Source organism: Heptranchias perlo, chromosome 2 (assembly GCF_035084215.1).
Source record: "Heptranchias perlo isolate sHepPer1 chromosome 2, sHepPer1.hap1, whole genome shotgun sequence".
Classification (NCBI taxonomy): domain Eukaryota; kingdom Metazoa; phylum Chordata; class Chondrichthyes; order Hexanchiformes; family Hexanchidae; genus Heptranchias; species Heptranchias perlo.
This window is the reverse complement of record NC_090326.1, coordinates 40,968,843-40,996,472: the sequence shown is the minus strand read 5'-3', so window position 1 is coordinate 40,996,472 and position 27,630 is coordinate 40,968,843. Positions and strand designations below refer to the sequence as shown.

Below are 27,630 nucleotides of genomic sequence, written 5' to 3'. Positions count from 1 at the left end.
TTACCTTCCCGATGATTGGCGGAGGCTGATACACAGTAATTTACAAGGTTAGATTTGTTGTCTGGTTTTGCAGCTGGGCTATACCTGCACAATTTTCCACATTGTCAGGTAGATGCCACTATCGTAGCTGCACTGGAATAGCTTGGCTTGAGGGACAGCTGGAGCGCAGATCTTCAGTAGAACAAGCAGGATGTTCTCAGGGCGCATAGCCTTTGCTGTGCTCAGTGCACTCAGCCACTTTTTTAATGTTGTGTGGAATGACATCTAAATGGTGAGGACATCAGGAGGAAGCCAAGTGGGATCATCCACTTGGCACCTTTGGCAGAAGGCACTTGCACGGCTTTGTGAAAGGGAAATCGTGTTTGACTAATTTATTAGAGTTCTTTGAGGAAGTAACAAGCAACGTGGATAAAGGGGATCCTGTGGATGTGGTGTACTTGGATGTCCAGAAGGCTTTTGACAAGGTGCCACATCAAAGGCTACTACACAAAATAAGAGCTCATGGTGTAGGGGGTAATATATCAGCATGGATAAAGGATTGGGTAGCTAACAGGAAACAGAGAGTAGCCATAAATGGGTCATTTTCAGGTTGGCAAGATGTATGGAGTAGAGTGCCACAGGGATCAGTGCTTGGGCCTCAACTATTTACAATCTATATCAATGATTTGGATGAAGGGACCAAATGTATGGTTGCTAAATTTGCTGATGACACAAAGGTAGGTAGGAAAGTTGGTGGTGAAGAAGACATAAGGAGTCTGCAAAGAGATATAGATAGGTTAAGTGAGTGGGCAAAAATTTGGCAGATGGAGTATAATGTGGGAAAATGTGAACTTGTCCACTTTGGCAGGAGGAAAAGGAAAGCAGTATATTATTTAAATAGAGAGAGATTGCAGAACTCTGAGGTACAGAGGGACCCGGGTATCCTAGTACATGAATCACAAAAAGTTAGTATGCAGGTACAGCAAGTGATTAGGAAGACAAATGGAATGTTGTCATTTATTGCAAGGGGAATGCAAGGGGAAGAGATGTTTTGCTACAGTTGTACAGGACATTGGTGAGATCACAGTTGGAATACTGTGTGCAGTTTTGATCTCCTTATTTAAGAAAGGACATAATTGCTTTAGAGACGGTTCAGAGAAGGTTCACTCGACTGATTCCTGGGATGAGGGGGTTATCTTATGAGGAAAGGTGGGGCAAGTTGGGCCTGTATACACTGGAGTTTAGAAGAATGAGAGGTGATTTTATTGAAACATATAAGATTCTGAGGGGACTAGAAGGGGTGGATGCTGAGAGGTTGTTTCCCCTTGTGGGAGAGACTAGAACTAGGGGCCACAGTTTAAAAATAACGGTTCTCCCATTTAAGACGGAGATGAGGAGAAATTTTTTCTCTCAGAGGGTCGTGAGTCTGTGGAACTCCCTTCCCCAGAGAGCCGGGGAGGTAGGTTCATTGAATATTTTTAAGACTGCGTTAGATAGATTCCTGATTAACAAGGGAGTCAAAGGTTATAGTGGGTAGATTGGAAAGAGGTCACAATAAGATCAGCCATGATCTTATCAAATGGCAGAGCAGGCTCGAGGTGCTGAATGGCCTACTCCTCTTAATTCGTAAAGTACTTAAGGCTTGTTGTTTGCACTCACTTGCTGGGCTCTGCCATAGCAGAGGATGGCGATGTTTGTTTGCCTCCTCTTCTGATTAGTTGATTGATTGTCCGCCACCATTCTCAACTGGATGTGGTGAACCACTTAACTCTGTCTATAGCCTACTGCTTTTGGTGTTTGGCATGCAGGTAGCTTCTGTTCTAGCTTGGTGACTCATTCTAAGGTATGTCTGGTGATCCTCTTGGCACCCCATTTTACACCCCCCAGATTTGATCGTCTGGCTTGATGGAGATGGAGGAGGCGCCAAGCCATGAGGTTACAGATTGTAGTGTACACACTTATGCTGCTGATGATGGTCCACAGTGCCTCATGGATATCTAGTTTTGGGCTGCTAAACCTGTCCTAAACCAAGGCCATGCGCCCTGACCCACTTAGCACATGGTAGTGCCTTAATACATGATGGTGGGTGTCTCCTCACTGTGAAAGATGAGACTTAGACTTCACGAAGACTTTGCAGTGGACATCAAGTAGGTTACTCCCATGTATTGGTCCCCTCACCACTTGATGCAGACCCAGGCTGGTAACTATGTTTTTCAGAACTCATACAGCTTGGTCAGTGTTAGAACTACCAAGCCACTCTTGGTGGTGGACATTCTGTGCCCTTGCTTCCCTCAGTATTTCCTCCAAATGGTGTTCAACATGGAGATCATAAGACCATAAGAGATAGGAGCAGGAGTAGGCCATTCGGCCCCTCGAGCTTGCTCCGTCATCCAATGAGATCATGGCTGATCTGATTTTTACCTCAACTCCACTTTCCCGCCTTTTCCCCATATCCTTTCACTCCCTTGCTGATCAAAAATTTGTCTAACTCAACCTTGAATGTATTCAATGACTCAGCCGCCACAGCTTTTTGGGGTAAAGAATTCCAAAGATTCATGACCCTCTGGGAGAAGAAACTCTTCCTCATTTCCGTCTTAAACAGACGACCCCATATCAAAGACTATGCCCCCTAGTTTTAGATTCCCCCGTGAGAGGTAACATCCTCTCAGCATCTACCCTATCGAGTCCCCTCAGAATCTTGTATGTTTCAATAAGGTCTCCTCTCATTCTTCTAAACTCCAATGAGTATAGACCCAATCTGTTCAATCTTTCCTCATGAGACAACCCTTCCATACCCGGAATCAACCCAGTGAACCTTCTCTGAACTGCCTCCAATGCAAGTATGTCCTTCCTTAAATAAGGGCACCAGAACTGTAAGCAGTACTCCAGGTGTGGTCTCACCAGCATCCTGTACAGTTGTAGCATGACTTCCCTGCTTTTATACTCCATCCCCCTAGAAATAAAGGCCAATATTCCGTTTGCCTTCCGGATTACCTGCTGCACCTGTATGTTGACTTTTTGTGTTTCGTGTACGAGGACACCCAGATCCCTCTGTACCGCAATATTTTGTAGTATTTCTCCATTCAAATAATATTTTACTACTTTATTTTTCCTCCCAAAGTGGATGACTTCACACTTTCCCACATTATATTCCATCTGCCAAATTTTTGCCCATTCGCTTAACCTGTCAATATCCCTTTGCAGACACTTTGTGTCCTCATTGCAACTTGCTTTCCACCTATCTTTGTATCATCAGCAAATCTGGCCACAAGACACTCTGTTCCTTCATCCAAGTCATTAATATATATTGTAAATAGTTGAGGCCCCAGAACTGAGCCCTGCGGCACCCCACTAGTTACAGACTGCCATTTTGAAAATGACCCTTTTATCCTGACTCTTTGTTTTCTGTTAGTTAGCCAATCCTCTATCCATGCCAGTATATTACCCCCAACACCATGAGCTCTTACCTTGTGCAGTAATCTTTTATGTGGCACCTTATCGAATGCCTTTTGGAAATCCAAATATATTGCATTCATTGGTTCCCCTTTATCCACCCTGCCCCTTACTGCCTCAAAGAACTCCAATAAATTTGTCAGACATGATTTCCCCTTCATAAAACCATGTTGACTCTCCTTGATTGTATAATGAGTCTCCAAATGTCCTGCTACTACTTCCTTAATAATGGATTCTAGCATTTTCCCAATGACAGATGTTAGGTTAACTGGTCTATAGTTACCTGCTTTCTGTCTCACTCCCTGCTTGAATAGGGGTGTTACGTTTGTGGTTTTCCAATCCGCTGGGACCTTTCCAGAATCTAGTGAATTCTGGAAGATTGCAACCAATGCACCCACTTCCTTTAAGACCCTCGGACGCAAGCCATCAGGTCCAGGGGACTTGTCAGCCTTTAGACCCATTAGTTCACCAAGCACTTTTTCTCTAGTGATAGTTTTTAGTTCCTCCCTCCCCTTTGCCCCTTGATTTTCTACTATTATTGCTATATTATTAGTGTCTTCTACTGTGAAGACAGATACAAAATATCTGTTCAATTCCTCTGACATTTCTTTGTTTTCCATTATTATTTTCCCAGTCTCATCCTCTAAGGGACCAATGTTTACTTTAGCTACCCTCTTCCTTTTTATATACTTGTAGAAGCTTTTACTGTCAGTTTTTATATTTCTTGTTAGTTTATGCTCATAATTTATTTTCTCCCTCTTTATTATTCTTTTAGCCATTCTTTGCTGTGTTAGTACTACCAAGCCACTCTTGGTGGCAGACATTCTGTGCCCTTGCTTCCCTCAGTGTTTCCTCCAAATGGTGTTCAACATGGAGGAGTGCTGTTTTGTCAGTTGAGTGACAGGGGTGGTAGTTGGTTATCAGCAGTAAGTTTTCTTAGCCATGTTTGACCTGAAGCTATAAGACTTCATGGGGTGCAGAGTCAATGTTGAGGAATCCCGGAACCACACCTGTATATTACTGTGCCCACAACTGTGTTAGGGCTGATCTATTTACTATGTACAAACATTGTCTGGACTTAGGAATTGAGGGAACAATATTGGAATTTGCTGATATACCAATTGGGGGGATATAGCAAACTATGAAAAGGATTGTGAAAGACTGCAGCAGAACTTAGATAGACGAGCAGGATGGGTAGATCGGTAAAGAAAGACTTGCATTTATATAGTGCCTTCCACAACGTCAGGATGTCCCAAAGCACTTTACAGCCGATTAAGTCCTTTTGAAATGTAGTCACTGTAAACACTGTAGGTAACAGATGCTGTTCAGTAGAATAATGTGCAGTATTACATTTTGAAAAGTAAGAATATACCTTAAGTGTTAAGATTTGAAATGGAGCACAGAAGCAGAGGTAACTTGGTGTGCAGGTACACAAGTCATTAAAGCTGTCAGCACGAATAGATGAGCTCATAAATTAGACAAATGAAATCCTTAATTTTGTACCCAGCAGCACAGAATACAACAGCGAAGAGCTAATACTGAACTTATACAAGACCTTAGTTAGGCAGATTTTAAAACCAGGACTTGGCAGAGTCTTGTGTAGGAAACAAAATACTAATAATCTCAAAATAAAATTTAGATCAACCAAAGTCAGGTGTAGTAATATTAAAGAATACTGTAGCCATTACCAACAATGTGAGAAAAAGAAATAAGGTGATATGTAGAGGGGTCCCAAACAAGAGCATAGAAAGAAGACGTTATATGATGAGATGATGTAGGCTGGCGGGTACAGAAATCATAGAATATTCATGAGGTATAGAGAAGAACAAATTAAGAAATCATGTTCATGGGTGATTATGACTCTTATATTCGCACCTTAACAGGTAGTGTCAAAATAATGTACAGACATCAAAAAAATGAAATGGCAATCTGTAGCCCTTGGAAAAATTAGACGTAGTCCTAGGAAATTAACACTGCACATTGTAAAAAAAAGAGATGTATGCCTTTAAAAATAACTGGTTGGCATGGTTTTAGTTTTTAATGACAGCTGAACATAAGAAAATATAAAAGTATTCAGTTTTGCAGTTGTAACAACTTGAAATAAAGGAATAATTGCAGTTATAGACTAGAATTCACTATATTTTTCCCAATTTTCAGTTGCTGCATGACATCTAACAACAAAGAACATTTAATTTTAATATATATATATATATATAGGCTTACAATATTTATCTGCCAGTTGTACATAGTTGTGATGCAATGCAAACTAATGCAGGTTCCTTCTTCACCAATACTGCCTGACCCTGCTCTCAAGTATCAGCTCATCTGCTACATTGGACCTACCATCCACCCAGTTTACAACACCAGATGTAACTAAATTGACAACTTTAACCCAATATGTATTATAGATCCTGTTCTAACTGAGGGGAAGCATAAGCCAGTGCTAGGGAATGTACATGTGAAATAAGTAGACTATCACATTGCTAACTCTGTTATTCCTGCTGTTCTCTTTAACTCAGGAGATAAAGCTCCTGAAATAGAAATTCAGCTGTCAGTGAGAGTAGGGGGGTTTAACTGGCTAGGATTTAAAATAATAATTTTCCGTACTGGGGTCCAGTTCTTTACTGCTACAGGCTAGCTGATGTTGTTACCCTTTAAAGTTACCACACAACACCAAATGGAAGCACCAGAATAAAAATATGTACTGAATGACCAGAAGAGAGAGTGTTAGTGCTTCAATGTTACATCCACTAGATACATTCTGACTGAGAGTCAGTGCCAGGAAGCCAGACCAATTTCTGAAATACTGGCTGCCTACAGCTTATTAGATTTTAAGGAATTCAGCACCTTACAAATACATGATCATTACAATTGCCTGCCTCTTGGGTAGTGAAGGAAAAAATATGTTCTTTGTTGTTAGATGTCATGCAGCAACTGAAAATTAGGAAAAATATGGTGAATTCTATTCTATAACTGCAATTATTCCTTTATTTCAAGTTGTTACAACTGCAAAACTGAATAAGTTTATATTTTCTAATGTTCAGCTGTCATTAAAAACTAAAACCATGCCAACCAGTTATTTTTAAAATGACATATTCTATTATTGAAAGAGTTCATATAATATTTAAATTAAGCTGGGATTTGTCCATCATGCTGTGAACCCATTACTGCGCAATACGCTGAACATGCAGTTAACCAAGGAGTAGTTGATGCAAATTGCCAGGTTCCCATTATTAATAAGCTTTAGCATGCAGATTCTTACGTTACGTTATAGGAAAGTGATCTAATCAGATTATGATGCTAGATCAGGGAGATGGGGAATTACTGGAAAATAATATATGGAGTTTTTACAGAAAATAATAGAAAATGTTTTATTCCTCTGTAACAATCTTGCATATGTTATACACAGAGTAACACATAGGCTGATGAATGTTATAAAGCACCTATACATCAAGGGGCATCATCTGAACCCCAAGGTGTGTAACAATCTTATTCATTGTTCTTTTTTGCCAACAGTGGATGTTGTGGTAGGCTTCCATCATCAAACTGAATGGATCATACTGAAATGCTACTGCAGCATTATAGGGTTTTCAAGTTTTCAGGTTATGCTATTCCCCTGTGAAACAAAACCTTATGATTCCCTGAGTGCATGATGAGATCTGAAAAATACAGATCAGGAAAATTTGGTTTAATCCTTGTTCTGTGCTTGAGCATTCTTAGGCTAGGAAGGGGTAAATTAGTCATGGTTCCTTCTCTTGGTTATCCTGTAATTCCTGTTGGAAAATGAACATGTGTAGACATCCTCCAGGCTATGTTTCCATTAATATATTTATAAGAGTGCAAGAAAGCATGGAAAGAGGAAAGGACATTCACTCCATTCCTTCTATAGACCAAATGTAATCTATCTCATGACCGGCCCTATTGAAAAGAAAGCTATGGAACTTTTTTCCTTACATTAGGCCTAGGAGATTGGGCCCATCAAACACACGGATAGACTGATTGACAAATTGATTGAGGTCATTCAGGATAACAAAGATCCCAATACTAGTGTTGGCATGATCAGTAGACTTATCACCAGAGGCATAGATTATGAAAGCCAAGAGGTAATGATGAGCCTATATAAAACCCCAATTAGAGTACTATGAACCTAATTTTGTCAGAAGTAGGAGTAGGGCATGTAATGTGATTATCTGGAAAGGAAAAAGTCAGAAAGAGATGAACCTTGGATTTTAGTGAAAAGCTATAGAGAAGGGTGGGATAACTGCAAAAAGAAAATGGACAGAATCAAGATTTGAGGAGATGCTACGAATGTTGCATAAAGCGCAGGAAAAGTGGCTGAGTGGAGCATAAAGGGAGTCGCCCGAGGAATCAAAAATCAAGAAAAATGTCAAAACTGACGTCACAAGACAAGGAGGAGCGCCAAGGGTAAGTCAGTAAGTATTTGGTTGATTGGTTAGTGCTTTTAGTGGTTAGCGTTTTAGTGTTAGAGAAACAGTAAATTGCCTTAAAGCTAAACAAACAATTTAACTAACTGTAGCTAACATGACAGGACAGCTGGGGCCCATCGCATGCACAACTTGATCCTTGTGGGAACTCCAGAACAGTTCATGTGTCCTGGAAAACCACATTTGCGGGAAGTGCCGCCAACTGCTCGAGCTCGAGCTCAGAATTTCTGAGCTTGAGTGGTGGCTGGCGTCACTACAGTGCATACGGGAAGCTCAGAGCTAGCACGTTTCAGAAGGTGGTCACCCCGCAGCTACAGAGAAGTTAGTCGGAGAGGGAGTGGGTGACCACCATACAGACTAGGAGGAACAGGCAGTTAGTGCAGGAGCCCCCTGGGAGTGTGGCACTCACAATCTGGTATTCAGTGTTGAATACCAGTGAGGGTGTGGACATCTCGGGGGAATGCAGTCAGGAGCAAATCCACAGCACCAAGGGAGACTCGGCTGCACAGGGGGTCAAAAGAAATGCAGTTGTTATAGGGGATTCGATAGTCAGGGGATAAACAAGCGTTTCTGCAACCGCCAACATGAGTCCCGTATGGTGTGTTGCCTCCCTGGTGCCAGGGTAAAGGACATCACTGATGTCAGCAAGCAGCTTCACCAATGACTTATTTTAAGGTTAATAGTGACAAATTATAGGTAAATGTGACAGAGAAGCATGCTGTCTTGCTGCACTCACACTGGCTGAATATTTTCAGTGACAGGTCAACAATCACCATCAAATCCTTATCCTCACGCGAGAAAAGGCTCAAGCTTGGCTGTTGAATAGACTGTCTAGGCTCATGCGTGAATAATGGTTACTTGGGTGAGGAAGTGAAAAAGGAGCAGGGGATGGAGTTTTTACAATGTGTACAAGACTCCTTTCTTTCGCAATATGTAAGAAGCCCATCAGGGAAGGCAGCATTGCTGGACGTAGTAATGGGAAAGAACCAGAGCAGATAAGAGAAGTAAGCGTGGGAGAACATCTAGGAAGTATTGATCGCAATATAATAAGATTTAAGATAAACGATTGAGAGATATAGATAGTACAAAGACTAAAGTATTAGATTGGGGAAAAAAAACAACTATGAGGGAATGAGGATAAAACAAAGTAAACTGGAGAAAAGTATTGACAAAAAGGTAGAACGGTGGCAGTATTTAAAGAACAGATCAAGAGAGTTCAGGAGAAATATATTCATCTAAAAAATAACAAACTAGCCAAGAATAATATGCTATGGATTAATAGAGGTAAGAATAAATTTGAATCTAAAGAAAAAATACACAAAGTACATAAACAGTAAAGGAGAGGATGACAAAGGAGAATATGATGAGCTTAGGAAAAGGTTAAAGAGACAAATAGGAAGGCAAAGAGGAAATTAAAATGTCCAAGAATACAAAAAGAAATAGTAAAGAATTCGATAGGCACATAAATAATATAATGCGAATTAAGGTAGGGATGGGGCGACTAAGGGTTGAGCAAGGAAAACTCATAGGAGATAATACTGAAATACCAGGGATGCTGAATAGATGCTTTGCCTCAGTTTTCACTGAAAAGGCTAACAAAGAGGAAATGACAACAGTAGAAGAAGTCAAATGGGATATTACAACAGTTCAGACAAAAAGAAAGGAGATACTAAAGAAAGTAGCCAAATTTAAGAAAGACAAGAACCCAGGTTCAGATGGATTTAACCCGCGGATGTTCAAAGAAACTAGTGAGGAGATAGCAGAGGTACTAATGTCTGTGTATCAAACTTCAAAAACGAATAGTGGAAAAGAGCTGGCAAACAGCAAATGTAATTCCTAGCTTTAAAAAGGAAGACAGAACTAATCTAGGGAACTATAGACCAATTAGCTTAACATCAGTGGTAGGAAAGATACAGAATTATCTTTGCTAAAAGATCAGATACCAAAACATCTAGAGACAAAGAATATAATAAAAGATGTCACAGCATGGATTTCTAAAAGAAAGATCATGTTTAACCAATCTATTGAATTGTTGAATAAGTAATTGAAAGAGCAGGCAAGAGCAATGCAATGGATGTATTATACTTGAACTATCGAAGGCCTTCTGGAGTCAGGGGTCAGGTAGCAGAATGGATTTAAAGATGGCTACAAAACAGAAAACAGAGGGTAGGAATTAAGGGAAGTTTCTTGGACTGGCAGAAAGGAGGAAGTTTGTCCCACAGGGATCCATGCTGGGACAACTGTTGTTCACCATTTACATAAATGATTTGGACTCAGAAATTGGAGGTATGGTGTCAAAATTTGCAGATGATACCATATTGGGGGGGGGGGGGTATAGATAATAATGTGGAGGACGACACCAACATACAAGACGACATAAACAAGCTTACAGAATGGGTGGATAAATGGCAAATGAAATTCAATATAGCGAAGTATGAGGCAGTTCATTTTCGTAAGAGGAATAAGGAGGCCACTTGTTCCTTGGAAAGTAAGAAAATAAATGGGGTAGAGCAGCAAAGAGATATGGAAATACAGATACCGAAATTGCTAAAGGTAGCAACACAAGTTGATCAGGCCATAAAACACTGGAGTTTATTTCTAGAGGAATGGAATACAAAAGTGGTGAGGTAATGTTAAATTTATATAGAACCTTGGTTAGACCACACTTGGAGTACTGTGTGTTGGTTCTGGTCTCCATAAACTATAAAAAGGATACTGAAGCCCTGGAGAAAGTGCAGAAAAGACTTAGGGGAAACAAAAAGCATGGATAGTGGATTGGGTGCCGCAAGGATCAATGCTGGGGCCTCAGCTATTTACAACCTATATTAATGACTTAGATGAAGGTGAAATGGATCCAAGTTTGCTGACGATACAAAGCTAGGTGGAAAAGTAAGCTATGAGGAAGATACAAAGAGTCTGCAAAGGGATATAGACAGGTTAAGTGAGTGGGCAAGAACGTGGCAGATGGAGTATAATGTGGAGAGGACACAAAGGGCACAATTTTAATATGCCGGTGGGAAGAGTATGGATGGAAGGGGTGTGATTTGCAGGCGCCAAACCTGGAAGAGAAGTAGGTGGGTTGCAACCCTAATGAGACCAATCAAAGCCTCTTCCGGGTTTCACGCCCATCATGTCGATCAGGCTGGCTGCCGACAGGAGCTGCACAACCAAGGGTGGGAGGAGAAAGAGAGAGAGAGCCCTCATCGGCAGTTAGGATAGAGATTGGGCGGGGGGGGAAATCAAAGATTAGAGTGGAGACATCAGACATTGGTTATCGGACGGAAAACAGAGAGTAGGGATAAACGGGTCATTTTAAGGTTGGCAGGCTGTAACTAGTGGGGTGCCACAAGGATCGGTGCTTGAGCCGCAGCTATTTACAATCTATATTAATGACTTGGATAAAGGGACAGAGTGTAATGTATCCAAGTTTGCTGATGATACAAAGCTAGGTGGAACAGTAAGCTATGAGGAGGATACAAAGAGTCTGCAAAAGGATATAGACAGGCTAAGTGAGTGGGCAAGAACGTGGCAGGTGGAGTATAATGTGGGGAAATGTGAGGTTATTCACTTTGGTAAGAAAAATAGAAAAACAGAATTTTTTAAATGGTGAGAAACTATTAAATGTTGGCATCCAGAGAGACTTGGGTGTCCTGGTACAAGAAACACGAAAAGTTAGCATGCAGGTACCGCAGGCAATTAGGAAAGCAAATGGCATGTTGGCCTTTATTGCAAGGGGGTTGGAGTACAAGAGTAAGGAAGTCTTACTACAATTGTACAGGGCTTTGGTGAGACCTCACCAGGAGTACCGCGTACAGTTTTGGTCTCCTTATCTTAAGAAGGATATACTTGCCTTAGAAACGGTGCAACGAAGGTTCACCAGATTAATTCCTGGGTTCCCCTGGGGAGTGCAGCCAGAGGTAAGACCATAGCATCATGGGTGGCTCAGCTGTATGGGGGTCAGGGAGGAGAATAGTCAAGATAGTGATAGGGGATTCTATAGTTAGGGGAGCAGACACGCATTTCGGAGGCTGCAGACGTGATTCCAGGAATGGTATGTTGCCTCCCTGGTGCCAGGGTCAAGGATGTCACTGAGCGCCTGCAGAACATTCTAGAGGGGGAGGGTGAACAGCCAGAGGTCGTGATCCATATCGGTACCAACGGCATAGGTAGAAAGAGGGATGAGGTCCTGCAGGAAGATTTTAAGGAGTTAGGAAAGAGATTAAGAAGCAGGACCTCAAAGGTAGTAATCTCCAGATTACTCCAGGTGCCACGCGCTAGTGAGTATGGAAATAGGAGGATAGAGCAGATAAATGCGTGGTTGGCGAGATGGTGCAGGAGGGAGGGCTTTAGATTCCTGGGGCATTGGGACCAGTTCTGGGGGAGGTGGGACGTGTACAAGTCGAACGTGTTGCACCTCAACGGAGCTGGAATCAATGTCCTTGCGGAGAGGTTAGCTTGTGCTGTGGTGGTGGGGTTTAAACTAATTTGACAGGGGAATGGGCACCAGGATGTAGCATTGAACAGGAGAAACAAGGTGCACAAAGGATTGGGAGAGCAAGATAGCCCTAGTGCAAGAAATAGTACGCTAGTAGATGGGACCAGACTAAGAGAGAGTACAAGAAAGTCTAAGATAGGCTTACAGTGTTTAAATGCACGAAGCGTGTTAAACCATGTTGGTGAGCAGTAGGCGTAAATAGCCACATGGGAATATGATGTTGTGGTGATAACGGAGACTTGGCTCAAAAAAGGGCAGGATTGGGTACTAAATATTCCTGGATACAAGGTGTTCAGGAAAGATAGGGAAGGGAAGAAAGGAGTGGGGGTGGCAGTATTGAATAAGGAGAATATTGCAGTGCTGGAGAGAAAAGATGTCCTGGAGAGGTCAACGACAGAATCTATTTGGTTAGAATTAAGGAACACTGGAGATGCCATTACACGGTTCAAGAAGGCGGCTCACCACCACCTTCTCAAGGGCAATTAGGGATGGGCAACAAATGCCGGCCTCGCCAGCGACGCCCACATCCCATGAACGAATAAAAAAAACACTACTAGGCGCATTCTATAGGCCACCAACTCGTGGGAAGGAGAGAGAGGAGCAAATTTGCAGGGAAATTACAGAGAGGTGCAAAAGCCATAGAGTAGTGATAATGGGGAACTTCAACTATCCTAATATAGACTGGGATTGTAATAGTGTAAAGGGCAAAGAGGGGGAGGAATTTCTAAAGTGTGTACAGGTAACCTTTCTTGACCAGTACGTTTCCAGCCTAACAGGGAAGGAAGCATTGCTGGACTTGGTTCTCGGGAATGAGGCGGGCCAAGTGGAGCAAGTGTCAGTGGGGGAACATTTAGGGAACAGCGATCATAGTATCATAAGATTTAAATTAGCTATGGAAAAGGACATGGGCCACTCTAAAGTAAAAATACTCATTTGGAGGAGGGCCAATTTGAATGGGATGAGAACAGATCTGGCCCAGGTAAACTGGAATCAAAGATTGGCAGGCAAAACTGTAATTGAATAATGGGCAGCCTTTAAGGAAGAGATGGGTCAGGTACAGTCTAGGTACATTCCCACAAGGGAGAAAGGTAGGGCAATTAAAGCCAGAGCTCCCTGGATGACAAAAGAGATAGTGAGTAAGGTGAAGCAGAAAAAAGGGGCATATGACAGATGTCAGGTTGACAACACAAGTGAGAACCTGGCAGAATGTAGAAAGTTCAGAGAGGAAGTGAAAAAGGAAATAAGAGGGGCAAAGAGAGAGTATGAGAATAGACTGGCGGCAAACATAAAAGGGAATCCAAAAGTCTTCTAAAGGCATGTAAACAGTAAACGGGTAGTAAGAGGGATGGGGCCAATCAGGGACCAAAAAGGAGATCCACTCATGGAGACAGAGGGCATGGCCGAGGTACTAAATGAGTACTTTTCATCTGTCTTTACCAAGGAAAAAGATGCTGCCAGAGTCTCAGTAAAGGAAGATGTAGTTGAGATACTAGATGGGCTAAAAATTGATAGAGGAGTTACTAGAAAGACTACTTGCACTTAAAGTAGATAAGTCACCCGGCCCGGATGCATCCTAGGTCGCTGAGAGAAGTAAGGGTGGAAATTGCGGAGGTACTGGCCATAATCTTTCAAATATCCGTAGATACGGAGGTGGTGCCAGAGGACTGGAGAATTGCAAATGTTACACCTTGTTCAAAAAAGGGTGCAAGGATAAACCCAGCAACTACAGGCAACTGAGTTTAACCTCAGTGCTGGGGAAACTTTTAGAAACGATAATCTGGGACAGAATTATCAGTCATTTGGACAAGTGTGGATTGATTAGGGAAAGCCAGCACAGATTTGTTAAAGGCAAATCGTGATTAACTAATCTGATAGAGTTTTTTGATGAGGTAACAGAGAGGGTAGATGTGGGCAATGCGGTTGATGTGGTGTATATGGACTCTCAAAAGGTGTTTGATAAAGTGCCGCATAATAGGCTTGTCATCAAGATTGAAGCCTATGGAATAAAGGGAGCAGTAGCAGCATGGATACAGAATTGGCTAAGTAACAGGAAGCAGACATTAGTGGTGAACGGTTGTTTTTAGGACTAGGGGGAGGTGTACATTGGTGTTCCCCGGGGGTTGGTACTAGGACCACTGCTTTTTTTGATATATATTAATGACTTGGACTTGGGTGTACAGGGCACAATTTCCAAATTTGCAGATGACACGAAACTTGGAAGGGTAATGAACAGTGAGGAGGATAGTGATAGACTTCAAGAGGATATAGACAGGCTAGTGGAATGGACGGACACGTGGCAGATGAAATTTAACACAGAAAAATGCGAAGTGATACATTTCGATGGAAGAATGAGGAGAGGCAACATAAACTAGAGGGCACAGGAACAAAGAGATCTGGGGGTATATGTGCACAAATAGTTGAAAATGGCAGGGCAGATTGAGAAAGTGGTTAAAAAAGCATCCTGGGCTTTATAAATAGAGGCATAGAGTACAAAAGTAAGGAAGTCATGATGAACCTTTATAAAACACTGGTTCGACCGCACCTGGAGTATTGTGTACAGTTCTGGGCACCGCACTTTAGGAAAGATGTGAAGGCCTTAAGAGAGGGTGCAGAAGAGGTTTACTATGTTTCCAGGGATGAGGGACTTCAGTTACGTGGACAGACTGGAGAAGCTGGAGATGTTCTCCTTGGAACAGAGAAGGTTGAGAGGAGATTTGATCGAGGTATTTAAAATCATGAAGGGTCTAGACAGAGTAGATAGAGAGAAACTGTTCCCATTGGCAGAAGCGTCAAGAACCAGAGGACATAGATTTAAGGTGATTGGCAAAAAAAACAAAGGTGACATGAAATTTTTTTTTTACACAGCAAGTGGTTAGGATCTGGAATGCACTGCTGGGGGGTTGGTGGAGGAGGATTCAATCGTGGCTTTGAAAAGGTAACTGGATAAGTACTTGAAAGGAAAAAAATTGCAGGGCTATGGGATAGGGTACAGGAGTGGGACTAGCTGGATTGTTCTTGCATGAAGCCAGCACAGACTCGATGGGCCAAATGGCCTCCCTCCGTGCTGTAGCCTTTCTATGATTCTAGAAGATGGTTGTCCTATGAGGAATGGTTGAGTAGAATGGGCCTATACTCTCTGGAATTTAGAAGAATGAGAGGTGATCTCATTGAAACAGAAGATTCTGAGGGGGCTTGACAGGGTAGATGCTGAAAGGTTGTTTCCCCTTGCTGGAGAATCTAGGACTACGGGGCATAGCCTCAGGATAAGGGGTTGGCTATTTAAGACTGAGATGAGGAGGAATTTTTTCACTTAGAGGATTGTGAATCTTTGGAATTCTCTACCCCAGAGGGCTGTGGATGCTCATTGAGTATATTCAAGGCTGAGATCGATAGATTTTTGGACTGTAACGGAATCAAGGGATATGGGGATGTCATTAGAGCGGGGTAAGGCTCTTGTGGAGTATAAACACCGGCATAGATCAGTTGGGCCGAATGCCCTGTTTCTGTACTGTACAATCTATGTATGCAATTCTATTTATGTGGTATTTCAATCCACGTGACTTGATTGAGAAAGTTTGCTGTTCATTGTTGTCCACCGTAACACCAACCACGAGCACAAAAAAATACTAAAAGCCTGCAAGAATCTCTTCATAGAATCATAGAGGTTTACAACATGGAAACAGGCCCTTCGGCCCAACATGTCCATGTCGCCCAGTTTATACCACTAAGCTAGTCCCAGTTGCCTGCACTTGGCCCATATCCCTCTATACCTATCTTACCCATGTAACTGTCCAAATGCTTTTTAAAAGACAAAATTGTACCCGCCTCTACTACTGCCTCTGGCAGCTCGTTCCAGACACTCACCACCCTTTGAGTGAAAAAATTGCCCCTCTGGACCCTTTTGTATCTCTCCCCTCTCACCTTAAATCTATGCCCCCTCGTTATAGACTCCCCTACCTTTGGGAAAAGATTTTGACTATCTACCTTATCTATGCCCCTTATTATTTTATAGACTTCTATAAGATCACCCCTAAACCTCCTACTCTCCAGGGAAAAAAGTCTCAGTCTATCCAACCTCTCCCTATAAGTCAAACCATCAAGTCCCTTCAAAAAAGAAATAAAACAGTCTGCACAGACTCTAACTGTAGATGTTACCATAGAGACAGCAACACAGGCACAAGCACGTTACCATGCAAGGATAGACGGGCACTTTGGCAACCGCCGACGTGAATCTCGCATAGTGTGTGCCGCCCTAGTGCCAGGGTAAAGGATATCACGAACGGGTGCAGAACATTCTGCAGAATGAAGGGGAACAGCCAGAAGTCGTGGTCCATATTAGAACCAACGATATAGGAAGGAAAAAGGTTGAGATCCTGCAGGTAGATTTTCAGGAACTAGGGAGGAAGTTGAAGCGCAGCACCTCAAAGGTAGTAATCTCTGGATTAGTCCCAGTATCACGTGATAGTGAGTATAGGAACAGTAAGGTAAAGCAGGTTAACGTGTGGCTTCAAATTCCTGGAGCATTGGGAGTGCATGTGCATAAATGCACGGAGTGTGGTAACTAAGGTTGGTGAGCTACAGGCACAAATTGCCATATGGGATTATGATATAGTGGCAATAACGAAGACCTGGTTCAAACAAGGGGAGGACTGGGAACAATATTCCTGGCAACAAAGTATTCAGGATAGATAGGGATGGAAAAAAAGAGGGTAGTGGCAGTATTAATCAAAGGTACTATTACAGCACTGAAAAGGGAAGATGTACATGAGGTTTCAAAGAGAGAATCTATTTGGTTAGAATTAAGGAACAGTAGGGGAGCTATTATTCTGCTGGGTTTATATTACAGACCACCAAATAGTGGGAAGGAGATAGGGGAGCAAATTTGTAAGCAAATTGCAGAAAGATGCAAGAACTATACAGTACTGATAATGGGGGTCTTCAATTATCCTAATATAGACAGGACAGTAACAGTGCAAAAGGCAAAGAGGGGGAGGAATTCCTGAAATGTGTACAAGAGAACTTTCTTGATCAGTATGTTACCAGCCCAACGGGGAAGGAAGCAGTGCTGAATCTGGTTCTGGGGAATGAAGTTGAGCATGTTTCAGTGGGGCAGCAATTGTGAATCACAATATCATTAGATTTAGAGTAGTTATGGAAAAGGACAAAGAACAATCAAACGTGAAAATACTCAACTGAAGGAGGGCAAATTTCAGTGAGTTGAAAGGGGATCTGGCCCAGGTGGATTGGAATCGAAGATTGGCAGGTAAAACAGTAAATGAGCAATGGGAGGCCTTCAAAGAGGAGATAATTCGGGTACAGACAAGACACATTCCCATGAGGGGGAAAGGAAGGGCATCCAAAGCTAGAACTCCCTGGATGACTATAGATATAGAGATTAAAATTAAACAAAGTGAGTTTATGATAAGTGGCAGGCTCATAATACATTAGAGAACCAACCTAAATACAGAAACTAGAGGAGAACTGAAAAAGGAAAGAAGAGGGACAAAGAGAGTGTATGAGAATAGATTAGCAAGTAATATTAAAAGGGAACTCAAAAGTCTTTTATAAACATATAAATAGTAAAAGGATAGTCAAAGGAAGGGCGGGAACAATTAGGGACCAAAAAGGTGATCTAATGGAGGCAGAGGGCACGGCTGAGGTACTAAATGAGTACTTTGCATCTGTCCTCACTAGAGAAGAGGATGCTGCCAATGTCACAGTAAAGGAGGAGGTAGTAAAGAAATTAGATAGGATAAAACTGGATAAAGAGGAGGAACTTAAAAGGTTGGCAGCGCTCAAAGTAGAAAAGTCATCCGGTCCGGACGGGATGCATCCTAGGTTGCTGAGGGAAGTAAAGGTGGAAATTGCAGAGGCTCTGGCCACAATCTTCCAATCCTCCTTCGATATGGGAGCGGTGCTACTGGACTGGAGGATTGCAAATGTTACACCTCTGTTCAAAAGAGAGAGGGATAAACCCAGGAACTACAGGCTAGTAAGCCTAACGTTGGTGGTGGGGAAACTTTTAGAGACACTAATCCAAGACAAACTTAATTGTCACTTGAAAATATGCGGGTTAATAAATGACAGCCAGCACAGATTTATTAAAGGAAAATCGTGTTTGACTAACTTGATTGAGTTCTTTGATGAAGTAACGGTGAGGGTTGATGTTGTGAATATGGACTTTCAAAAGGCATTTGATAAAGTACCACATGATAGACTTGTTAGCAAAATTGAAGCCCATGGGATTAAAGTGGAGTGGCAGTGTGGATAGAAAATTGGCTAAAGGACAGAAAGCAGAGAGTAGTGGTGAACTGTTGTTTTTCAGACTGGAGGGAAGCATACTGTGGTGTCCCCAGGGGTTGGTATTAGGACCACTACTCTTTTTGATATCTATTAATGACCTAGACACAGGTGCACAGGGCATAATTTTAAAGTTTGCAGATGACATGAAACTTGGAAAAGTAGTAAACAGTGAGGAGGATAGTAACAGACTTCAGGAGGACATAGACAGACTGGTGAAGTGGGCAGACACATGGCAGACGAAATTTAACAGACAGAAGTGTGAAGTCTTGCAATTTGATAAGAAGAATGAGAAAAGACAATACAAACTAAATGGTAGAATTTCAAAGGGGGTGCAGGAACAGAGAGATCTGGGGTGCACGTACACAAATCTTTGAAGGTGGCAGGACAAGTTGGGAAGGCTGCTTTAAAAAAAAAGCATACGGGATCCTTAGCTTTATAAATGGAGGCATAGAGTACAAAAACAAGGAAGTTATGCTTAACCTTCTTAAATCACTGGTTAGGCCCAAGCTGGAGTATTGTGTCCAATTCTGGGCACCACACTTTAGGAAGGATTTCAAGGCCTTATAGAAAGTGCAGAATTGATTTACTAGAATGATACCAGGGATGCGGGACTTCAGTTACATTGAGAGACTGGAGAAACTGGGGTTGTTCTCTTTAGAGCAGAGAAGGTTAAGGGAAAATTTAATGGAGATGTTCAAAATCATGAAGGGTTTTGATAGAATAAATAAGGAGAAACTGTATCCAGTGGCAAATGGGTCATTAACCAGAGGACAGAAATTTAAGGTAATTGGCAAAAAAACAGAGGCGAGATGGGGCGGATTTTTTTTTGGAGTTGTTTTGATCTGGAATGCACTACCTGAAAGAGTGGTGGAAGCAGATTCAATAATAACCATCAAAGGGGAATTGGATAAATATTTGCAGGGGAAAATTTTGCAGGGCTATGGGGAAAGGGCAGGGAAGTGGGACTAATTGGATGGCTCTTTCAAAGAGTCGGCACAGACACGATGGGTCGAATGGCCTCCTTCTGTGCTGTATCATTGTATGATTCTATGAGTCTCATCAAGGGATGAACTGCGAGATAAGATCATCAAAAACATCATCCAAAGCTTGAGATCATGATTACAGCATTGAAATTTTATTGTGTCAGCAATCTTTAGAGCTCAATGGACTAATAAAATTTGTGTGGAGGACCACAACTGTGCCATGCTTTTATGGTTAGTCTTGAATACAAACGATTAGATTACTTGCTAATTCTCTATTGATATAAAGTTTCAACCAGTTAATGGATTATATTTGATTAACTGCACAACCTTGTATGAAACAAATTTAGCAAACACAGGGTCTCACTAATCAGAAAATGTGCAATAGTCTTGGGTGACACACACGATATTGCATGACAACAATAAATTACTGGGGGTTTGTTTTCCAAGCACAAGTTATGAAATTGTGACAGGAGGTCTTTCTCATGAATAAAGTAATTCCTTCAAATTTGCTGCTCCTACTTCAATGTTTATTTTGTGATACTAACCATTATAAATTATTGGGAAGCAATCATAACATATATTTTGGCTTCACAAGTGCAATCACTCCGTTATGCAGAGTGGTGAAGCTTCGGTAACAATGTACGGTGTCATGTGGTGATGAATAACTGAGAAAAAGTAAGAGTGAATTACTGCTAGATGGGTTCGGTAAAAATGCAATACTTACTTTGTAGAGCCTTCTTCATTCCTCAATTGATTTTCCACACACCAAAAATGTGACAAAAACAGACATTTTTGTCTTTAGTTTCATACAGTTCAAAATAGCAAAGCTACTGCAGTATTAAAATGGGGCATCAGTCACCTATCTGTCTGAGCTGTCCATATGAAATTTCATTTGTTCTAGGTGTGAATTAGATGGTGCACTTCTAATTATTATGGCACAGAATGCCTTACAGTACTGTGGTGTTTGGTATCCAGACAAGCTAGGGGTAATTTTATTAATTCAGGCTCTCAATGTGAAGCTTCACTCACTGGGAGTGTCAGGAATTCGAGCACATGGCCCACCATGATTTTTCAACCATTAAAATTAACAGATGGAAGATTGTGGGGGAGTGGGTGCACGTGCCCCAAATTTCCATTATATGCTCCTGGTAAGTGAAGCTCATGCCAGAAGCTGGAATTTATAAAATGACCGCTTATGTATTTACCTCTCATTAACATTCCATGGAATGTTCTGCAGGAATAGTATGAATTGTTCCTGATGTGGAACGGCCAGCTAATTTGTAATTTCTGACTGTTGTCTTGTGTTAATATAGTCTGGTTGAAATGCAGAAATGGATAAGTGGCATATATGACAATCCCAGGCCATCCCTTTATTTCCTAAGATGTTAAGACTGTCAATATTTTGTTAGCTTGACTTCTTTAAAGAAATCCTTAACATTAAAGTAGATCAGAGGAATAAATGTCTGGGATCTGGCTGCTAAATTTTAGTTCTGGTGTAGATGTAACAAACTCAATGGGTAATATATCGTACCAAAAGATACACTTGAGATTACATATTTTTAATCAAGAAACAAGAGAAGCCCCAGCTGTTGCAGTCCAAGAAACTAAGAGAAACTGAAAGCAGAATTCTGAAAAGGGTACATTAACTTTTGTGGACCTTTTCCTGCTATCTTATAAAAGTATTTTGATGTTTAGTACTTTTGCCTTTGATCTTATTGTTTCTGTGACAAATAATTAGAAATAAATTCAATCGTTAAACCTGTACAAAATGGCCGATACTTTCCACTTCCCGATTGACAGGAGATGCAGTGGGCATCCAACATGTTTCCCAGTAAGCAATTTACCATGTCCAACTTTAATTGTTGGACCCGTGGTATGCTAACTCAGTGCAGGAGAGAATATAAGATGCAGGTTTAAGTTAATGAGAAGTGGTCTATTTACAGAATCTGGTGTCAAGCTGTTTACACAACAGAGGTGTTGGAGAAAGTACAAACTGTAACAAGGTCTACAGCCTGGAAACACAATATCCTGTAAAGCATATGAACACTGCAGATGCACAGTGCATCTCCTACTCCTGTGTTATACAAAGCAACATTGCTTCGTATAACACAGCTTACTTTTCTCCAGTTAAAGGTACTTTTCTCCTCACGAAAGATCGCTTGTTACTAACGCTCAAGACAAAGTCTGCAGTGTCTCTACAGGAGTAGGTTAGATTAGTCAGACAGTAAAGTATCAAACATTCTATTAATTTATCCTACCTTTGTGAGTTTTGTGTTTCTTATTCAAATTTCCCAGGATCTGATCTTATTCAGGTTTCCCAGGAGACTAAGCTGTTGGCATCAGACAAAGAATCTCGAGAATATCATGGCAGCCTATCCTATATAGGACAAGTATACAGAAGAATAAAAAATGCTCTATGCTCTTGGATCGTATAGAAAGACCGATAACCAATCCTATGCTTCCTAATTAAGTATGTAGAGACAACATAAGACTTTCAAAAGCAATCAAATAAGCATTAGAATGCAAGGGGGTAAGGCACAAATTGGAATTGTATACTCAGCATGGACAATATACTCCAACTGGGATGTGCTCATACAGTATGCCTTTTGCACTGAACCATGCAATGGAGTGACTGAATCAAAACAAAGCAAAGCATCTCGATAGCTGGGTCAGCAGCTCAGATAAAGTAAAAGTCACGTGGTAACTGCAGCAAATGAAAAAAAAAGGACTGAAAGTATTAAAACCAGATCAGGTATGCATAATAATACTGTACATACCGTTCCCAAAGAGGTGTGTCATGACTTTCTTCAGGGTTTGTTTTAAATCAAACTCAATTAGTTTAACTGCCTCCAGTGTGTGCTTCGCTTGTTTATAAGGTGTGCGGCATCCCTTCTCAAACATGCAAAGTTCTTCTCCATTTTCCACATTAGCAAACAGCTGGAAAAAAAAAAGAAGTCTCTTTGGTCAGTTAAAGTGACAAGAACTAGTTACATGTTGGTCTTTTGGAGGCTATCTCTCTGATGAATGAATATTTAGCTGATTCCAGCAAAAGTGTAACATGATTGCTCAAGTCTCCAATACCCAGCAACATTCTAAAAGTACACTTCAATTAGTCCCTGTGTTACTGGTGGAAAGAAGAAATTAAACTAGGGGTCTCAGATGTGAAAATGTAGATTTACAAATCTAATGATGCACTGTTCCTTAATTTCAGAATCAAACATTATACCTACCTTGCAATTAACTCCTTCCTAACTCACCCAATAGCTTAGTGCGGATATGTACTCCAGTGTGGTACTAAGCTATACAAAACAGGAAGGTTCCGAAGAAAGTAAGTTTTGCATTTGTACAGTGAATTATCACATCTCTCAAACTTCTCAAAGTATTTCACAGACAATGCAGTGAAGTGCAGTGACTGTTGTTATGTAGGCAACTGCAGCAGCCAACTTGTGCACAGCAAGATCCCAAAAAAATCAACAATTGGATAAATGACCAGTTAATTTGTTGGTTGATGGAGGAATCTTGGCCTGGACACCAGGAGATCTCTCTGCCCTTCTTAAAATAGTGCCATGGGATCATTAATATTCATCTGAACCAGAGGAAGCGGCAGACGGGGTCTCAGCTCAACATCTCAGCTGAAGGACAGCACTTCCAGCAATGCAGCACCCCCTTAGTACTGCACTGCAGTTTCAGCCTAGATTATGTACTCAAGTCCTGAAGTGAGAATTGATCTCTTGATCTTCTAACTCAGGAATGAAAATGGTAATAATCTGACACTATCCCAGGTTCAATCCCCTGTTTGTGCTGTTTACTGATCTCAACAAGGACAGCCACAGAGGATTTCCAACCATTCCTGGTCACCATAAAGTGGCTTTTACTGAAAGCAAGCATCAAAGGACAGGACTATGATGCGAACTACAGTAAAATGGGGACACGCACTGCCTAGGGTAAAACATGTAGCGTGTTACCAACCACCTGTGGAACTGTACCCCAGCAAGAGTCACAACACAGGAAAGGAAGGAAGAAAACTGGAAAAAATACTGGTCCCTTTATCCATCAACACAAGATTAACGACTAACAGTTTGCATCAAACTGAATTTTTGAGAGGTGGTTAAGGAACAAACCAGAGTCAACTCTCACCTCATGGTTTGAAAATAGTCTGACCCCTTCCATTTGATGGAAGACTGGATAGTGGCTGCTGTCAATTTCATCTCGCCGATAGACATCTCCAACTACCAGAAAGGCATTGAGGCCTGCACGAATAAAATCTCGCTGGTGGGCAGAAGTGTGAGCCCGGAGCATGGTAATTTGATTCAGGTAAAAGTTATCTCCTTTCCTCCTGCTTGCATGACCTGGTGGTATAAGTAAACTGTCAAAGTTCTGTTCTGTGCGAACCACAGGGGACAGGTTATCATACACTGAAAACAATGGATTCCCATAGCGACTCAAATAATGTGTATAGAAATGGTCCTTAATGCGTTCTTTAATTAGCCATAATGGGTGGTTTCTTTGGTTGTGTAAGTTTTTCCCCACTTTGGACAAAATCTTTGGTGTAACATTTGTATAGTCATCTCGAGAGTAGAATTTCCCGACGAGTTCAATCGAGTCAGAAGGTGTTGCACTGGCTGCTGGACCTGATGTTATGCTTCTGAGCTGCTTTATGTTTCCACCAGCATCTCTTGATTGTAAGTGAAAAGACTGTAAAACCTTTTGAAACCGTAGATATGAGAAGAATTTACAAGGTATCTTCATCATTGTCAAACCGACCTGAAAAAAAAATGTATCTGCTGTATTCAATTTGTACATCATTCAGGTGCATAGAATAACTCAGTAACAAAAGAATACTGCAATTTAACATCTCCAATTAATAAGCAGAAATAAAATAACATATTGAAGAACTTTTCACACGTTGGTTACAGAATTTGTCCAAGTAACATTGTTAGTCAATTTAGCCAATGATAAATTAGGAACATAGGAACACAGGAACAGGAGTAGGCCATTCAGCCCCTCGTGCCTGCTCCGCCATTTGATAAGATCATGGCTGATCTGTGATCTAACTCCATATACCCGCCTTTGGCCCATATCCCTTAATACCTTTGATTGCCAAAAAGCTATCTATCTCAGATTTGAATTTAGCAATTGAGCTAGCATCAATTGCCGTTTGCGGAAGAGAATTCGAAACTTCTACCACCCTTTGTGTGTAGAAATGTTTTCTAATCTCGCTCCTAAAAGGTCTGGCTCTAATTTTTAGACTGTGCCCCCTACTACTAGAATCCCCAACCAGCGGTAATAATTTCTCTCTATCCACCCTATCCGTTCCCCTTAATATCTTATAAACTTCGATCAGATCACCCCATAACCTTTGAAACTCCAGAGAATACAACCCCAATTTGTGTAATCTCTCCTCGTAACTTAACCCTTGAAATCCGGTTATCGTTCTAGTAAACCTACGCTGTACTCCCTCCAAGGCCAATATGTCCTTCCGAAGGTGCGGTGCCCAGAACTGCTCACAGTACTCCAGGTGCGGTCTAACCAGGGTTTTGTATAGCTGCAGCATAACTTCTGCCCCCTTGTACTCTAGTCCTCCAGATATAAAGGCCAGCATTCCATTAGCCTTCTTGATTATTTTCTGCACCTGTTCATGACACTTCAATGATCTATGTACCTGAACCTCTAAGTCCCTTTGGACATCCACTGTTTTTAACTTTTTACCATTTAGAAAGTACCCTGTTCTACCCTCTTTTGATCCAAAGTGGTTGACCTCACATTTGTCTACATTGAATTCCATCTGCCACAGTTTTGCCCATTCACCTAATCTATCAATATCGCTTTGTAATTTTATGTTTTCATCTACACTGCTTACAATGCCACCAATCTTTGTGTCATCGGCAAACTTAGATATGAGACTTTCTATGCCTTCATCTAAGTCGTTAATAAATATTGTGAATAATTGAGGCCCCAAGACAGATCCCTGCGGGACTCCACTACTCACATCCTGCCAATGTGAATACCTACCCATTATCCCTACTCTCTGTCGCCTTTCGCTCAGCCAACTTCCTAACCAAGTCTGTACTTTCCCCTCGATTCCATGGGCTTCTATCTTAGCTAACAGTCTCTTATATGGGACTTTATCAAATGCCTTCTGGAAGTCCATATAAATAACATCCATTGACATTCCCCTGTCCACTACATTAGTCACCTCTTCAAAAAATTCAATCAGGTTTGTCAGGCACGACCTACCTTTCACAAATTCATGCTGGGTCTCCCTGATTAACTGAAAATTCTCGAGGTGTTCAGTCACCCTATCCTTAATTATAGACTCCAGCAATTTCCCCACAACAGATGTTAGGCTAACTGGTCTATAATTCCCTGGTTTCCCTCTCTCTCCTTTCTTAAAAAGCGGAGTGACATGTTTCCAATTTTCCAATCCAGAGGGACAGTTCCTGAATCTAGAGAACTTTGAAAGATTATAGTTAGGATAATTAATGGATAAATGGGGAGGATAAACGAATAAAAAGCCTGAGGAAATTCCAGGAGAATGCCAAATGGCTTTCTTTCATCATATTTAATTTTTCACTGCAAGTTATCAAACATCTAATTCGGGAATGATGGTATCGGGAACTTAAAGACAATTGAATATTAATGAGCTTTATGTATAAAATAATGTAAGTGCAAGAAGCTGACTCAAACTAGATGGGAAAATAAGTTCCCTCAGGAGCCACATGTTAGTGAGCAGAGGAGGAATTAAAGAAGGTGCCTTATTTGCAGTTGGTCACTATTTTCTAGTATCAGAGTGTGTCAAGTGAGGAACCTTGGTTACAGCAACAACAACTTGCATTTATATAACACACTAAACGTAGAAAATTGGCCCAACTGCTTCACAAGGGCATAATCGGACAAAACTGGATGCTGAGCCAAAGAAAGAGTTATTAGGAGCAGTAGCCAAAAGCCTGGTCAAAGAAGTGGATTTTAAGAAATGTCTTGAAGGAGGAGAGAGAGCAAGAGAGGCTTAGATGGTTTAGGGAGAGAATTCCAGAGCGTGGAACTTAGATGGCTTAAGTCACAATGCCAATGGTGGGGCAAAGTGGAGGAGGATGCACAAGAGGCCAGGATCAGAAGAAATGAGAATTCTGGTGGGTAGGGGAGGTTATAGGACAGGAGGAGGTTACAGAGATAAGGAGGGAAAGGCCATGAATGGATTTAAACACAAGAATGAGAATTTTAAATTGAAGACAATGGGAGACTGGGAGCCAATGTAAGGCAGCAAAGACAGGAGTGATGGATAAGCAGGACTTGGTGCAGAATAGGATAGGGGCCACAAAGTTTTTGATGAGCTAAACTTTACATAGGGTGGGGGATGGGAGGCTGGCCAGGAGAGTATTGGAATAGTCAAGTCTGGAGGCGACAAAGGCATGGATGAGAATTTCAGCAGCAGATCGGATGAGGCAGGGGCAATGGCGGGCGATGTTATGAAGGTAAGTGATCTTGGTGATGGAGCAGATATGTGGTCAGAAGCTCAGCTAGGGGTCAAGTAGGACGCCGAGGTTGCGAACAGTCTGATTCAGCCCGAGACAGTGGCCAGGGAGCGGGATGGAATCGGTGACGATGGTACGGTGTTTGTGACGGGGGGCTTAGACAATGTCTTCGGTCTTCCCAATGTTTAAACGGAGGAAGTTGCAGCTCAGCCAAGACTGAATGTCGGACAAGCAGTCTGACAGCACAGAGGCAGTGGAGGGATAGAGAGAGAGAAGTGGTGGAGAGGTAGAGCTGGTTTCATCAGGGTATATGTGGAAGCTAATCCTATAGCGTTAGATGATGTTGCCAAGGGGTAACATGCAGATAAGGAAGAGGATGGGGCTAAGGATAGATCCTTTGGAAACTTCAGAGGTAATGGTGCAAGAGTGAGGAGAGGAGCCAATTTTGGAGATGCTCTGGTTACAATTGAATAGTTAAGAGTGAAATCAAGTGAGGACAG

At 41.6% G+C, this 27,630-nt stretch overlaps 1 protein-coding gene across 6 annotated transcripts in view; it reads right to left on the bottom strand.

The window, feature by feature from the left end:
• fars2 (phenylalanyl-tRNA synthetase 2, mitochondrial) overlaps positions 1–27,630 on the bottom strand; it is a 475,406-nt gene that overhangs the window by 319,143 nt on the left and 128,633 nt on the right. For all 6 annotated transcript variants that reach the window (XM_068001781.1, XM_068001784.1, XM_068001785.1 and 3 more), the window contains 2 exons: positions 23,796–24,422; positions 22,436–22,595 (listed from right to left, as the gene is read on the bottom strand). In XM_068001781.1, the coding sequence (XP_067857882.1) occupies positions 22,436–22,595; positions 23,796–24,422 (787 nt within the window). The remainder of the gene's footprint in view (positions 1–22,435; positions 22,596–23,795; positions 24,423–27,630) is intronic.